Raw genomic sequence first — 17,830 nt, forward strand, 5'->3', positions numbered from 1 at the left:
CAAAGTAACATGAAACTAAAAAAATTAACATAATATAATTCATGATTAAAATAAAAAATAATATAATTAATTATAAACAATCACATAAAGATACCAATTAAAAGAAAAAAAATCACTTTTTTTTCATTCATATTTGTTGATTTTCTTTGATGCTTGATATTTCTATTACCCCCACCTTCTTCTCCCTCAACATCTTTGATTAGCATTCTTTCAATTTCCTCTTCCCTTTCATTGTTTATCATTAGATTTTTTTTTCTTCTTACAAATCTCAAGCTCAAGACACAAAACAAATCCTAAACTGAAACCAAAAAAGAATTTGAAAAAAATTACCGTTGGCTACAACACTTTTCCACCACCCTTCTCAAATATTATCTTTTAGCTTCCCTTCATTTAATTGTTCAACAACTGGGAATTTTGTTACTTTAAAAACCCTAAACTAAGTATAGAAAATTAAAGAAGGATGGAAAATATAAAAAGAGAGAAAATAGATTAGGAGATTGAAAGGGAGGAAAAAAATTAGGTTTGTTCTTTTTTTAATAAAAAAATCAAAAAATAACTTTTTGGCAAATAAAAAAAGTAAAAGTAGATTGGATTATAAATATTGATGTGAAAGAAAAAAATACAAAAGAAAATGAATAAATAGATGGGATTATGAATGCTGATGTGAAGGAAAAAAAAAAAAAAAAGTGCCATTCCAGACTTTGTGTTTAGGATGGGAATAAAAAATTAAGAAGGTAAAAAAAATGTTGACGTGATAGGTTCAATTCTATAGCACTCTCTCTAATAAAATTGAAAAAGAAAAAAAAAGGCAAAAGGCGAGAGTAAGAGGATGTCATGTGGATGTTTTTAAGAGAAGTTAAGATTTAATCAAAATAAGTAAAATTAAAAATATGGATGGATAGTTCATCGTGCAGTTCATTAATTTGACTTTGCATGCACCTGAATTTCATTTATTAAAAGACAAAATATTACTTTTATTTTGCATTTTTTTCATTTATCATTTTTTCTCAAATTAATAATCAAAATAAAAAAAGCTGAAATCATGATTGACCAGACAAAATGTTGCACCTTATTATAAAATTTTTTTTTGAAACCTTATATTAAAAAAATGAACATTTAGCAAAACAAAATTAAACATGGAACGCGCTAGCTAGCCTTACTTTTTTGTCCGTATTGTATATAATTAGAGTCATTTCCGAAATTGCTCTATAATTAAGTTGATAAGATCATAATTAGTGTTGCAATTTGATGGTTAAAAATTTTTCTATGGGCAATAAAATTAAAAGGGTTTTCCAATAAGTAAGAATGTGAATTAAAAAGAAGACTATTGATTTGATTAGTAAGCATGCGCTTAATTTTTCCCTTTTACCTTTACATGACGTGCTTATTTTGTTGAGCATTCCTTTTAGAATTGATGATTAGACATGATTAAAGGTCGTAATTAAAATGGTAAAACTAAAGATAAAATGTATTTCACTTTTACTCAACGTAATAGCTACAAATTTAAACAAAATATAGAATAGGTTTCTAACTTAAGATAATACAAAATACAAGAGATAAATTCAGCACAGTATCTGATATTTGACTTAGGAGAGTTGGACTTGGCTTCTATGTTCTTATTAACAAGTGTGGCTTCTCTATTATTACTATTATTATTTATCTTGACCCATTGCTTCTTTTCTGTCCTTATCATTATCTTTATCTTCATCCATTGCTTCCATATGCCCCCTTAAGATGAAGTATCCATTAGAGACTCCAATCTTGCATAGTAGATGATGAAAACATGACTTAGGCAATGCTTTTATTAAACAATCGGCTAAATGTAGAAATTTTAAGCAAATTTTTATGTACCCCATATCAAACAAAATGAAGGTCAATAGCAATGTGCTTCATCTTAGAATGCATAATTGGATTAACACTCAAGTGGGTAACCCCAATATTATCACAAAAAATTATTGGAGGAGCAGTCAATTTAAAACCAAGTTATGTAAGTAAGTTTTGTATCTAGGCCATTTCAACTGATGTTGAGGCTAATGCCCAATACTCAGCTTCAGTGGATAATCTTGCCACTGATTTTTGTTCACACGATTGCTAAGAAATAGGATTATGACCTAGAAAAACAATATAAGCTAATGTGGAAATGAATGTATCTTTGTCAATAACCTGACCAGAATTTGAGTATGCATGCAAATATAACGATGATGATTTATGGAGAAGAAGACCATGATTCATGGTACCTTTAAGATAGCGTAAAAGTCTTTTAACTGCTTACCAATAAATTGTGGTGGGCTTGTGTATAAGCTAAGCTAGTTTATTGACAGAAAAAGCTATATCTGGTCTAGTGAAAGCCAAGTATTATAAACAACCAATTGCTTTCCTATATTCTATTCCATCAGTTAATGAACTTTCATCATCGAGTTTAAAGTTATGATTTGGTGACATAAGTGTAGAGACAGCTTCGGCAAGATGCATTTGATGATGCTCAAGTATCTCTCTAATGTACTTATGTTGAGATAAAAATAAGCCTGTTGATATTGGAATTACCTTATTACTAAGGAAAAAGTGTAGCAGGCCAAGATCTTTAATAGAAAATTGAGAAGATAATACTACAATAATTTGATTCACTGTTATGGTAGAGTTGCCAATAACAATGAGATCATCCACATAAATTAAAAAAATATATTTTCACTCCATTATAAGAATAAATCAATAAGGATGAGTCTGACTTGAACTTATTAAAATTGAATGATAGCAGGAAATTTATCAAACCATGGAACCAAGCCCTTAGTACCTACTTGAGGCTATATAGGGATTTACAAAGTCAACAAACATGATGAGGATAATTTTCTGTCCACAAAACTAGAAGGTTACTTCATAAATATTTCTTCTTCAAGATGACCATGAAAGAAAGTATTATTGATATCATGTTGTCACAACAGCCAGTTATGCTGCACTGCAATTGAAAGCACAAGTTGGATTGTTGTGAAATTAATCACTGGATTGAATGTGCTATTATATTCAATACCGGGTCGCTGATGAAATCCTTTAACAACAAGTCTTGCCTCATAATGATCAATGCTTCTATCTAGTTTCCTTTTAACATGAAAAGCCCATTTACAACCAATTACATTGAGAGTTAGAGCCACTGGAACTAGCTCTCATGTATTTTGAGACATTAGTACATTAAATTCACTTTGCATTGCTGATTTTCAACGGGGATACTTCATGGCTTATGTTGCATATGTTGGTTCAAGAGGCTTCATAGGAGTATGCTTGGTTGTAAGAAACAAACGTTTAAATTTTAATATGTTGTTTGGAGAGCGTGTAGTCATTAGATGAATCCTTACTGGTGGGTTTGCTTGTGATGAAAGTTGGGCAGGAGGTGGAGATAGTAAGTGGTGATGATGAGGAGTCGACAGAATGTATTTCACTATTTACTCAATGTAATAGCTACAAATTTATACAAAAGTATAGGATAGGTTTCTAGTCTAAGATAGTACAAGATACGAGACATAAATTCAGCATATTATTGATGCTTGACTAGGAGAGTTGAATTTGGCTTTTATGTTTTTATTAAGAAGCATGATTTCTCTGTTTTTATCATTATTCTTATATTGACTCATTGCTTCTTCTTTATTCTTATCATTATCCTTATTTTGACCCATTTCTTTTATAGTAATTTGGTCTAATCGATCAGTTTGAGTTGAGTTATTTCATATTACTTCAAATTTAAATTATTTTAAATTTGAATAATTTTAGATTTGAATTTTTTAGAATTGATATTTGAGGTATTTGGATTTAAATCAAGTTTGAGTATTATTTGAGTTAAATTATTGACTTATTAATCTTTTGGAATGTTTGAGATTGGATCGTTTGATCAAATTAGAATTAATTTAGTTCAAATTTTTTTTGAATTTGGGTTAGATAGATTTGGATTATTGATTTTTTTTTCATCAAATTGAGTTGGATAAGGTTTAAATTCAGTAAATTAAATAAAATAGTCATGAATCAACTTTAATAATTCTAGATAGGATAATTTCATTAAGATCAAGTCACCCAACCCATAAAGACAACACGTTTTTCATCTTCAAAGGTACAAGACATCAAAGTTGGGAAGCAAAATTTGGTTGTTAGATATGATAGCCGACCATCGAACCAAAAAAAAAAAAAAAAATTCAAACGAATTAACTAAGCATCATATATATATATCCTCCCTCTACTTCTCACTTGTAAACCTCTTGATTTTGCTTAAGTTGGTCTAACGCTCTAAGCACGTTCTTAATTTACCATGTCTCCAAGTTTGATTTTCAATATAGTAAACTATAGCTAAAAATAAACTTATAGTTAAGAAATCAAAACTAACGATTATACGCCTAACAAGATATTAAAAGAAAATTAATTGTTCATATGTAAACAACATGTTAATCAACTGAGAGATCAATTTTTATAATAAATGTACGTAAAATTATGAGATTATTTATTGGTTCACTCGTGAATCGTGACTTGATCAAACAATTTACCATCATTACATCCTTAATTACATTAGAAATCTTTTATTTTCAAGTTCCTCTCTATAAGCTTAATTTTGAATTACAATTAAAATCTAATAGCGGTATACTAGAACAATTACAAATATATAATCCTCAATTTGTTACAATTTGACTAATGAAATTTTATGGTAAGCATGAGGTTCCGAAATCTTAATGTCCCATATTCAAATTCCACCATATGTAGATTTGATCAAACTTAATGTTAGATTTATTTAATTATATATTAATTTGTTTGTTAGTTGATGATTTGTCTATTTATTTAATTGATTTTTACATAATACTTTAATATTATTGTAACTTTTTAATATTATTATATTAAATAATATTTTTTAATGCATTAAAATTTAACGTCTAACTGTGAAAATATTCATGAATCAAATCAGATTAAATCTGATTAATTTTTGAAAATTTTTACTAGATCAATCAACTAAATTCAAAGTTTTTGTAAAATATATTAAAATATTAATATTTTAAAATTAAAATTAAAAAAATATTTTTATTCATTAAATAATATTTTAGACTAAACCAAACTCAAGCCTCAAAAAGTTTATCCTTTGATTCGAATAATCAACTATGATGTTTAATAAAAAATTATTACCATATCTTTTTTTTTTTTTTCATTTTCCTAGAAGAAGAAATAACTACATAAATTTGCCTGATAATAAGAAATAAAATTAAAAAAAAAAAAAGGCAAATCAGGCATGATTCAACCTGCACGTCCGCTCCATTTCCAAGTCAAAAGTAGACGCTTCATATCAGTCCTGGGCCCCTAAATATCATAACTAATTTCACTTTAATCTTCACACCTTCCATTCTGTTTTCTGGTGTTCAAAAAAATGAAGAGTTTTTGGTTTTTCAATGATTATCTTACTTTTACCAAAATCTTACAAAATCATTTTACACTTATTTACCACCCTTCCACTGCTTTTTTTTTTTTTTCATTTTCCTGCGCATAAAAAAACCCGTCACTGGAATTAGTTCGTGTAGACATTTTGCCATTTTCTTGAAGTTTTTGCTTTGATTTGATATGAATATAATGAAATGAATGTTAAAACTATATAATGATTAGGCATGCAGTTGCATTTGTGCCTATAATATGAACAATGGTATAATGACTTTTGCTACAGCCTGCAGGATTGTTCTTGTGAGAATATATAATTATGAATCCTTAACATTTTTTCTTTTCTTTAACATAATAATGGAATAACATTTATACGTGTCTATGTACCTCCCCTATTGAGAGTCCAAATGGAAAAGATCAAGTAGTACAAGGCAGATTCAAGGAGCAAAATCAGGTGTCGTCTGTAAATATAAGTTCTAACACTTTGCTTCATATAAAAGACAAAAGGAAAAAAATTTTTAAAAAAAAAAGGATGGAAAAAGAGATGGATCTAAAAAAAGGAAATAGACAAGTAATAGCTATATAGACAAGAAATTTTCGTACCTATATAGTTGTAGAAATGGATATTTTTTATCCATTTTTCACCTACCCTATCAGGCACACTAGTTGAAAAAAAAAAAAAAAAAAAACATTTCATTTCCTTCAATTCTCCCCTCCTAACTTTTTAGACCTCATTTTTTTCGTCATTCTTATCGAGCAAAGCCTAAAGTCAAGAAAAATAGGAGGATGCAATGATATGGTGGAAAATTATTATAAGTTACATGGTCCATCTAATGAGAATGATTTTCACTCGGTTTAAGTTAAAATTGCATTGAAAATATTAACTATATGGACAGGAAATAACCCTATTTGCAGTTTATAGAAGCAATTCATTGTGTACAGCTTATAGAAGCAAACTGACTTCAAACGAAAATGGAAAAGTTTAGATAAGAATAATACCAAAGACCCTAGGGCAATGATCCAAGATGGCAAGCAAGCAAGAAAAGTTTGGATGTTAATATCTAGTTGAGAGCCAAATTCTACAAAAGGATAACTAAAAATATGCTAAGTGGATGCTTTCAAGTATGATCTTCAGATACATAATAAGTTAATGACATTAATCCATGACAACAGCAACTAAACAAATTTATAAGTATAAAAACAACCAAGTAAATCTTGGCATTTCCAGCCTACATATATCCACAAATTAAATCCCAGGGATAGAATAAGTGTCAGCAAACCAGAATTGTTAGTGCCTGCAATAAGTGCTGACATCCTTGACTTTACTAGAGAGGTATATGAGGATTTCTATTCATTGGACTTGTTTTTTCTTTTTTTTTTTGGGTCAACACCCTAATGCTTTGGATCAATCTCTTGAAAGCACAGTTCATATGCTTAAAAGACTAACTAGAGTACAAGTTGACACCTCCTCCAGAACCAACTCCATAACTCAGTAGTTATGTAATAGCATATTGGAACCAAACTAATTTCTCTTGTACTCAATATTCTCAAAAGCTAATAAAATTTTCCAAGCATACAAGTACTAACAATTTTAATCATTTTATATATATAAATATCGCAGATGGTTCACCTCTACCAAAACTTAGTTGCCTATGAATTGTTGATTTTCCATTTTTATTGTTGCTAATTTCATGATGATTATGTGTATCTACCCTCCAGTTTAAGGATTAATAACCACTGAGTTCTATGCTTTTGATCAACATAAGATGAGTCATCAGTGACCTTTGGTACAATGTCAACAAGTTATAGCATGTTGGATCTCAAAAAACATTTTACAACAAATTAGGTAGTAAACTAGGTGCTTACCATGCAATATTTTCCCAATGAAGGAAACCACCATGGCCGCTAGCATTTGTGAACTTATAGACAGCTCCGTCAACTAGTCACAAATAATTAAACATGGTCAAATATTGAATTTATTACGATAAAATGTCAAGTTACCGCATACCAGACAAGCCAAACCTAACATATTGTCTCTGGAGTTATATATACCTTCATATCCTTCAAAAACTGGATCTTCAGACAGGAGAAGGGGAGTATCCAAATCAACAAATCTGTACAGTACGTTTGTAAGTTAAACCTTAAAACAACAACAATAAACTCATACAACAAAATTCAACTGATATTAGTGAGAGCTGATAATATAGACATGAAAGCAACTGCTGCCATTTCTCTAACAAGGATGATGATACTCACTGGAAACATCCAAGGCCAGCAGCAAGATGGCCGGCAAAGCCCATGGCAAGTCTGGTTTCCACCATACCACCGATCATGAGATTCAGTCCTGTTGCCTTAGCCACCTCAATAATTTCAAGAGCACCAACGACTCCAACTTTGGCAAGCTTAATGTTAACTACATCTGCAAGTTCCCCCTGTACTATTTTCTTAACATCAGCCATACTTCGACAGCTCTCATCTGCAGCAACAGATACCTTATATTTTTTTTTTGCAAAATGACTAACATGGCCAAGACCTTCCCAATCATCTCTATGAACTGGCTGTTCAAAAAGAACAGGAGTCACCCCCATTTCTGCAGGAAAAAGAAAAGATTAATATTAAAAATAAAAAAACTGAAGTTGCGAGATACCTAAAAGTGCTGAAATATAATTGGTATTGGAGAATGTTACAAATCTTTCAATCCTAGATCATGCACAAGCAAATAATTTGTTCCTTTGTGCTCATTTTTTGTCATAGCTGGTATGCAGAATCTTAACTTAGTGTCTCTTATACAATCTCTACCATGTAATTTTTCAAGAACTTCAATAGCCTCTTCAGGTTTATATCCCTCATTAGCATCCAAGATGAATGAACAATCAGGGTGGGCCGCACGTATCGCTTGTAAAACTTCAATGTCAGCTTTCAGGTTCTTTCCCACCTTAAGCTTCAAAGTTTTGAATCCTTGTTTGTGATACTTTGAAGCTAATACAGCAGCTTCAGCAGGGGAAACAATAGGAATCTGCACATATAAAAAGGCTGAAGTGACAGATGGAAACTAACAAATGGAAGAGACCATCAGTTGTAGTAGGGATTTCTCCAGATTTTTATTTTTTTTCTCTTTAAAGGAGAAAGGGAAGGAAACAGAAATGAAAAAAAAGAATTAAGTCATTTTTTTTTATGAAGAAAGAGAGAAACTGAACTGTTATATCAGTGGTTATCATATTTGAAGCTCCACCAAATAGTCTCCACAGAGGTATGCCAATGCCCTTAGCAACTGCATCAATCAATGCCATCTCAACTCCTGCCCTAACCTTCAGTTGCAAGAACAGTCAAATGAAACACATAAAAGCCTCCTATTTACAAGAATTTAAAAATGAAACAGAACAAAGGAGAATTACAATCTTCCATTAGACTGTAAGATGCACATGCATACGTTTGATTAAACTCTCACCCCAATCTTCAGTTGCAAGAACAATCATATAACGGATACAAAAGCCTCTAGGTTGTGAGAATTCAGAAATGAAGCTGAGATATAAAAGGTGTATTATAGACCTGAGCTTCAAGTGCAATAATGGACTAAGAGAAACCAAAAAAAATACCCTCCTATGCAGAAGAATTCAAAAAAGAAACTGAAAAAAGAGAATGTGTATGGTTGTGCCCGCATGTGCTCTCTCATTCTCAAACTAGTTCCCTTTCTATTGCAAGAACAGTCTAACAGGGGAAGCCATGTATGAGAACTAAAATATGGAATTGAATATAGACATCTGTTTTGACCACATACTTCTTATTTTCGCCATTTTCTTTTCTCTTGCTGAACCACTCAGGTAAAATGTGAATTCCAAAACGTAGCAACCAGCAAGAAGTCATAAGCCTCTAAAGCAAGTCATGCATAAGTGCGGTGAGACCAACTCCAATATAAAACGCTTCCATAGTTCTATTGTTTGATAAGAATTTATCTAAATTGTATGTAAGAATGTTTTATGAACGAAAAATGAACCGTTACTATTGGAAAAATGCTGGCTCAGTTGAAATTGGTGGTCTATTAAAACCAGGTGCCATCTTTAAGTTCTTCAAAGCCCATAAGGTTTAATATGATCTAAATAAGCAACAAGGGATCACAGGCCTTCAAAAACCTTCTACCTGGTTGCATGGTAAAAAGAGGGGGTAAAGTATGGAGGGATCAAATCAAGTAAGCCAACTACAGTTTCTTGAATTACATTCACTAGGAAGTTAGCAATTTGGTTATACCTTTAACTGCTACTATCCTGCACAAACACTTTCTCACTAACCAAACAGAAGAAAAATTTTATCATCCAAGTAAAATAGTTTAGTAGTTAAAATCCAAACAACCAATAACAAAAGCCAAAGAGAGGACTATCAAAAAAAGGCAAAATAGAACCCAAAACTCCAAAACACCCAAAAAAAAAAAAAAAAAAAAAAGCAAACTCACAGAAGCAAACTGATGTCCAGGCAAAACATCACCAATCTCCCCCAGTACTGCCCCGAGAGTCATGGAAGAACAACTCTTGAGCATCTCACAGGCCTCCTTGGCCTTAGCCATGGCAGTAGGCTGATCCTCCGCCGTAACAAAAGGCAGAATCGGAGCCTCACCCCAACCAACACATCCATTTTTCAACTCGATCCTGATGGCCACATTCTCCACCTTCTCAAGCCTAGAAGAGGCTATGGTGAAAGGAGCAATCAAAGGTACATTCAGTGGTCTGTTCTCAGCTTTCTGGACTTCCATAGTGAAAGTTTCCATCAAATTCTTGAACCCAAAATTTGTTGCATAAGCAGTAGCGGGCAGTTCCATCGAATTTTTGACGTACAGATTGCAAATGGGCAGTTGGAGTTTGAGGCGTTTGTGGGATATTGAGGGATTGAAAGGGGTTTTCGGGAAGACAGAAAGAGACCCAATTGAAAACATTTCCCGCAGTGGGGTTTTGTTTTGGGAGACTTTGATTGGTTCGTGAGAGTGAGAGAAATAGAATGATATGAAGAGAAGCTGCCATAACCATTGCTCGCGATTCTTCTTTCGAGTGGGCTTTGTTTGAAAAATGTTGAAAAAATACTTGAAATGCTTATTTTATATTGGACATGTCCGTCTTCATGCTATTGTATGCATGCGTTTGAGCAAATTGTTCCTGACCTCACCTGACCTGAGTAATTTATTTTTGATATTTTTTATTTGCACGGTGTATATATTATAAAATATTAAAAAGTAATTTGATTTTTTTTTTTTCAAAAATTGTGGATCAAACTTAAATAATTAGCAACTTGCTTTGTTGATAATAAGATTTCTGTGCATGCGTAGATTTTTGCTACAAATCTGGTGATGCAGGCCGGTTAATTCTTGAGTTTAGTCCAAAATAAATTTAATTTTGCTGCTTTTTATTGTGGTTTTTAAACTTGTCCTAGAATTAATTAATTAATTAATTGGATGAATGGTTAAATTGACTCGAAAAATAATAATGGTTAAAAAATGAATTAATATTATATGTTTCGAAGAAAAGACCAAAGAGTTAAAAACATAGAGCTCTAAGTTTTGGTACATAGTTAAGCATAAGAGTAAAAATGGAGTGGAGTTAATTGTAGATAAGAATCTAATCAATAATGTAGTTGAGGTTAAAAAATAAAAGAAAGAAAATTTTACTTATTAAATTTATTTTAGAAAGAGGTTAACGTCATTAGTGCATATGTCCCATAAATAGCTTTGAATCAAGAGAGTAAGCAAAAACTTTAGGAAGATTTAGACAAGATAGTGTGAGTTATACCGTATAGAGAAAATTTGTTTATTTGTGGAGATATAAATGGTCACATAGGCAAATATGGTAATGACTTTGAGAGAGTATATGTAGGATATAGTTTTGAAAAAAAAAATGATATTGGAAATATTTTTCTAGAGTTTGCCATTACATTTGACTTAACTATATTAAACACGTGTTTTAAAAAAAAAGAATCACACTCAATGACATTTAGAAATGAATTAAATGCTAGTCAAATTAATTTCTTTTTTACGAGAAAAGAGAATAGAAGTAGTTATAAATATTGTAAAGTTATACTGAATGAGAGTTTGACAACACAACATAGATTGTTATTATTCAATTTATTTCACCTCATGGGGTTAAAAAAGAGACATCAGAGTCATGAACTACGTATTAAGTGGTGGAACTTGAAGGGGGACAAAATGATAGTGTTTAGGGATAGAATAGTAACAGAAATTGAGTGGAAGCCTGATGAAAATGTAGACGTGATGTGGGAAAATATTATAGTTGGAATTTAAAGGGTTGTTAAAGAGATACTTGGCTAATCTAAGAAGAGTACACCATTAGGAAAGGAATTTTGGTGGTGAAACGAAGATATGAAAATGGCAATTAAAGCTAAGCGAAAATGTTGTAAGAATTTATGGAACAATAAGGATGAAGAGAGTTATCTAAAGTATAAGACAATAAAAAAGAAAACCAAGAAGGCTATTCAAGACTCAAAGAGTAGGATACATGAAAAGTTATATAGAAAACTAAAAACAAAAGAGGAAGAAAAAGAACTGTTCAAAATTGCTAAGATGAGGGATAAGAAGAGTAAGGATCTTAATGGTGTTGATACATCAAAGACGATAACAGAAGAGTTTCAATGAAGAATAAAGAGATTAAGAAAAGATGAAAAGGTTATTTTGATAATCTCTTTAATAACAGTTTTAAGCATGATATAGGTGCATTAAACATACCTTCTCAAGATGTGAATTATATGTTTAAGCATAATATTAAAAGCTATAAGGTTAAAGAAGCTTTGAGAAAGATGAGAGTAAAGAAAGCTATAAGACCAGATAGAATTTCTATTGAAGTCTAGAAATACTTTGGTGAAATAGTGATAAGATAGTTGATGAATCTTTTAACAAAATTTGACGTACTTAAAAGAGGTTAGAAGAATAGAGGAAGAACACTCTTGTGCCTTTATACAAGAATAAAAGTGATATACAAGATAGTTTGAACTATTGAGGAATAAAACTTATGAGTCATACTATCAAACTTTGGGAAAGAGTAATTAAATGTAGGTTGAGACATAAGGTCACTATCTCTGAAAACCAATTTGGGTTTATGTTAGGATGCTCCACAATAAAGGTGATCCATTTTTTGGGGCTTTTATTAGAGAGTTTTCAGGTGAGAAAGAAAGATTTACATATGACATTTATTAACTTGAAAAAAGCATACAATAAAGTCCATCGAGATGTGTTTTGGTGGGCCTTAATGAAGAAAAGAGTCCCCTTAAAGTACATCAACATAGTTAAAGATATGTATTAAGGAGTGGTAACGAATGTGAGGACGGTTAGAGACGTGATAGATAGCTTCCTCATTACCTTAGGATTATATCAAGGCTCAGCACTAAATCCATTTCTTTTTATATTAGTTATGGACAAATGTATCTAAGATAAGATATCGTGGTGTATATTATATGTTGATGATATAGGTTCCATTTGTTTAGTAAAAATTGATTTTTGAAAAATGACTTTTGCATTTTTAGGTGTTTATTCGACAAAAAACTAGCTGATTAACGAAAAATGACTTCTTGATCAATGAAAAATGAAGCTATTTTTTTAGAAATGTCTTATGGATTCGAAAAAAGAAAGATATTTTTCAGAAAAAAGCTGTCTATGAGTAGATCTATTTATTAATACTTTTGAGTATAATTTTACTTATAAATAATATTAATAAATAATATCATATAAATAAATAATATACTATTAATAATATTATTATAATATATTCATAAATAATATGATATTAATAAATAATATTATAATATGTTAATAAATAATATATTAATAAATATTATTATAAATAAATATTATACTCATATATTAATTTTAATAAAATAATATTATATTAATAAATCTTATATTAATAAATAATATTGTAATATATTAATAAATAATATAATAATAAATAATATTAATTTAATTAATAAATATTATAATAATATATTAATAAATAATATACTATTAATATAATATAATAAATATTATTAATAAATAATATTATATTATATTAATAAATAATATAAAGAATAATAAATAGTTTTATTTTAAATATTTTTTACATTAACGTAATATTTTAATATTAAATATTATTATTAAAATATAATTATTTTAATATTAATAATTTTAATAATAAATAATTTCAATATATTTTAATAACAAATAATTTTTAATATTTTAATAGTTATATTAATATTATTTGAAAAAAAAAGATTTTTCAGAAAATAATTAAACAACAGAATACATTTTTCTTTAACTCATCCAGATAATAAAAAATATTTTTCAATTAAAAAAATGTAAACATTTTCCAAAACTCGTTTTTCGAAAGTCATTTTTTGCGAAACAAATGGAGTCGTAGTCTTAGTTGTTGAAACTAATGATAACCTGAATACGAAATTACAATTATGTAGGAGTACATTAGAATTTTGAAGTTTTAAATTGAGTAGATGTAAAATTGAATATATTAAATGCAAGTTTAGTAATCATAAGGAAACGAGTACCAATGTGATTAAGTTGGATGGTAAGGCAGTACTAAAGAGTAGCCAATTTTAATATTTAGGATCAATTATTTAGAGTCATATTGAGATAGAAGAGGATGTCAAGCATAGGATTCAAGTAGGATGGGCGAAATGGTGAAGTGTGTTAGGTGTGTTATGTGATCGTAAAATATCTTTAAAGTTAAAAGCGAAATTGTATAAAATAATTGTAAGGCTTGCATTGCTATATGGAACTGAGTGTTGGACTATTAAAAAATAACATGAGAAGAAAATAAACGTAACATAGATGATGATGCTTACATAGATGTGTGATAAGACTAAAAGAGACAAAATAAAAAATGAAAAGATTTGAAAAAAATTAAGGGTAGTCCGAATTAAAGAAAAGATGAAAGAGGGTTGTTTGTGATGGTTTGAACATGTGAAGCGTTGGCCTAGCTAGGGGTGTAAACGAGCTGAGCCGAGCCAAATAGTGAGAAGCTCGAGCTCGAGCTCGACTCATAACTCGGGACTCTGGACTCGATACTCGGCTCGAGCTCGATCGAGTTTTATTTTTCAAGCTCGAGCTCGAATCGAGCTCCTCGAGCTCGCTCGATTAAGCTCGATTAATATGTAAAAATAAGCTCGATTCGTATACTCGATAAGAGTTCGATTATTCATGCTCGAATTCGAACTCGGACTCGAAATATTTTATTAATTAAAATAATAAAAATATATGTAAATATAAAAGCTCGATTAGGCTTGCGAGCTACTCGAGTCAGATATAAGAATACTCAAATTCGGCTCGATCGATAAGTCGAGCTACTCGAGCTCGAGCTAGACTCGACAATAATCGAATCGAATTTGAGTTTTTTTCGAATCGAACCCGAGTAGTTTGCGAGTACTAATGTATCATTTACACCCCTACCAAAACCCATTCATTTACACACCATTACCAGTACTAATGTATCGAATTCGGATGCCTAAGAACCCATTCATTCCACCCCTACCAGAAACCCTCAAGGTCAGACATCTTTTCCTTCACCTACTAGAAAACCAAAGACCCTTACTAAACTTTCCATCCACCAAGAAACCAAAACACACAAGAAAAACCAAAAAAAAACAAAACAAACAAGAAAAATATAGTCTTCGTTGTAGGTGAAGAACCATCAGCGTCGAGAAAGCCCTACAAAACAAACAAAAAATAAAAAGTTAATTTTTTTTTTAAAAAAAGAAGCTCAGAAACCACAAAGGAACGGTGGTGGCTTATTTGAGAGATCGGTGACGGTGAAAAGGGGGAGGAAGGTGAGGAGAACAACATACTACAAAATCAAAAAGATTTAACGACAGATGAGAAAGTTTTGGTGATTTGAAAGTTTTGGCTTTGGGTTCAAATTTGGTGATTCTGAGGCTATTTTGTGCGAAATAGGGCTAGAATTCATGAAGATGAGGTGAGAAGGAAGCTCTAGGGAGATTTTGAAGATTTTTTGACGTCAGTGGCCGGCGGTAAAGCACGGTGGTCGATGCGACCATCGATGACTAATTTCTGGCAAATGGCTAGCCATTTGTTTGTTTTTTGTTAAGAAAATTTGGCTCATTTTTTTTAGAAAACAGAAGAAGCAATGAAGTAAAACAAAAATTGGGTTTTATATAGGGTTAAAGAAGCTCAAAACGATGTTGTTTTGGGTAGGAAAGATCTAGGCGTCAACTCGAATTCGACCTGGGATCCCCGTAAATTAGCCCGATGACCTAATGCCCTTTAGCCCTTGGCCTTGATCTGTCCAACTGAATCGATATGAACTGTCTATTCCTTGAACCACCTGAGTCGGTCGAACCAGTATTGATCGGACTGTTGACCGGTCCGGTTCAGGTATTTTTCTTTATTTTTCTTTTTAATTTTTTATATTATTATTTCTAGTTTTATTTTTTTTATATTTATGCATAATAAAGTTTTAAATTTGTTAGAAAAAATATTTGATTGTTTTTAATAATAACAAAATGAAAAAAAATAGGATGATAATTAAAAAATATTAAAAATGCTAAAATAATAATAATAATAATAATAATAATATAATATTTTTATTTTTTCTGCCTAGATGTTCGAGAGAATAAAAAAAATATAATTTCACATAGATGTTGGGGAATTATATAAAAATTTTAATAATAATAATAATAATAATAAATTTATTTTTTAATAATAAATTTTCATAAAAAATGAGATTTTTTAATTAATTTTTAAAAAATGATAAAAAAATTGAACTTGCTCTGAAAATCTGCCTAGATGTTGGAGATTTTTAGAGATATTCGCGTTTTAAAATTAAAAAAAATTAAAATCTAAAACCCTAAAATCAAAACTCCTAAAATTCAAAACCCTAAAATCTAAATATTTAATTTGAAAACCCTAAAATCAAAACCCTAAACCTTCCATATCCTAAAATTCAAGCTTAAGACCCTCTAATAAAACCCTTAAAACTTAAACCAAAACCCTAAAATCTAAATCTTCAAAATCTTGAAACCCTAACCTTTAAAACTTCTACCCAAGCCTTTACTCAAAACCATTCTGAAACACTAACGATATGTGTGAAAATCCTTAGTTGAGTAATTTGTTCCTGAATGTCACCTAGATGATGAGGTATTGAGGAAACTTTATTCCATCAAGTTTTTCAAACAGGTATTTAATTCGCTTTAACAATGGGGTTAATAACTGATTAATAAAAAGGTATAATAATAAAATTAGATTTTAAATATAAATAGTCGCACCTAAGCTCTGCCTAGATGTTATAAAGTCAAGGTGGTCTCATTATATTTAAGAATCCAATTTCAAAATTACATTTCATCATTATGCACAACATCTGTTAATGCATCTATTTATTATTGATTGCACTTAATTCCCATATTTGTGCTTTTACTTATCATTTGTTGTCTAATAATACCGTCATTGGCATTTTTGCATAAAAAATGTGTTTAATTTAAAAATGTGAAATAAAAAAAAATCGAAGGAAATAATTCTTAATACTCTGCCTAGATATTGGAGAGTTATCAATAATTATCTTTTCCAAAGAATGTTGTTTTTATTTTTAAGGGATATCATGGTAAATATTAGTTAAAAACATTATTTTCAAAGTTCTGCTTAGATGTTGGAGAATTTTGAGATAATTTTTTAACTTAAATATTTTCTCGATTTTCCTAAATAAATAATTTTGATAGAATTAATTTTCTTTCTTTTAAAATAATAAAAAGGGATTATTATTAAATTTCAAATCAAAATCATTTCATCCAACATAAAAAATAGCGCATGATTAAATGGTACCAATTATGGGCGTTGTAGGGGTGCTAATCCTTCCTCATATGTAACCAACTTTCGAGCCTAACCTGATTTTTCGTAAACCAAAATTTATCTTTTTGATAACTTTAAACCCGTTTTTATAGTTTTATTAAAAAGATAAACTTTTGGGTGGTCAATCACACCCTAACAAAGATAGGTGGCGACTCCCCTTTTATTTTTCTCGATTTTAAAATTCTTTACGTCTAGCGGTCTCAAAACCATTATGACGGCTTGGCGACTCCACTGGGGACTTTGAAAGTCAGGCCAAAACTTTAATTATGCACTATTAATAATTATTGGATTTAATTAGTTTTATTTGATATTTAATTTAATTCCTTTTATTTTATTTTTCAAAAATATAGAAGTTAATGAATAACATAAACTGGATGTTTGTTACTACTTTATTTGATTTTGTACTTGTGATTTATTCATATAATTTTAATTAATACATCTCTTTGCACACATTATGTATATGCACTTACATGCATGAGCTCTAGACCCGGGCTCTATCCCTTTTAGGAGAAAGTGAAGTAGCTACGCTCTCATGAGGTGATAACCTTCACATTTGCTAACAAAATGCTTTCACTCAGATTGAACCCTTTCCATTAGTAG

The 17,830-nt window shown here is 30.2% G+C and overlaps 1 protein-coding gene across 2 annotated transcripts; it reads right to left on the minus strand.

The window, feature by feature from the left end:
- Window positions 1-1,441: 1,441 nt before the first annotated feature.
- CYP77A5P (cytochrome P450, family 77, subfamily A, polypeptide 5) lies at window positions 1,442-10,470 on the minus strand. Of its 2 annotated transcripts, XM_089765810.1 has the most exons (7): window positions 9,839-10,470; window positions 8,589-8,699; window positions 8,191-8,407; window positions 7,648-7,981; window positions 7,444-7,505; window positions 7,258-7,330; window positions 1,442-1,760 (listed from the first exon to the last, which is right to left on the minus strand). In XM_089765810.1, coding segments are annotated over exons 1-7 (1,275 nt in total). In that variant the 5' UTR covers window positions 10,316-10,470; the 3' UTR covers window positions 1,442-1,759. The 2 variants fall into 2 exon arrangements, with proteins under 2 accessions (XP_089621936.1, XP_022766075.2); XM_022910340.2 differs by lacking the exon at window positions 1,442-1,760 and having other exon boundaries at window positions 7,254-7,330.
- Between the last annotated feature and the right edge of the window lie 7,360 nt (window positions 10,471-17,830).

The sequence above is a fragment of the Durio zibethinus genome, chromosome 9 (genome assembly GCF_047325235.1).
Source record: "Durio zibethinus cultivar Kanyao isolate XHJ-2024 chromosome 9, ASM4732523v1, whole genome shotgun sequence".
Classification (NCBI taxonomy): Eukaryota; Viridiplantae; Streptophyta; class Magnoliopsida; order Malvales; family Malvaceae; genus Durio; species Durio zibethinus.

Excerpts from the sequence above, each read along its gene's own strand:
- CYP77A5P (XM_022910340.2), bottom strand. The coding sequence starts at position 10,315 with ATGTTTTCAATTGGGTCTCTTTCTGTCTTCCCGAAAACCCCTTTCAAT. Across the intron at positions 8,408-8,588 it reads TGATAACCACTGATATAACA|ATTCCTATTGTTTCCCCTGC; the intron begins GTTCAGTTTCTC and ends TTATATGTGCAG. Across the intron at positions 7,982-8,190 it reads AGTTCTTGAAAAATTACATG|AAATGGGGGTGACTCCTGTT; the intron begins GTAGAGATTGTA and ends TTTTTCCTGCAG.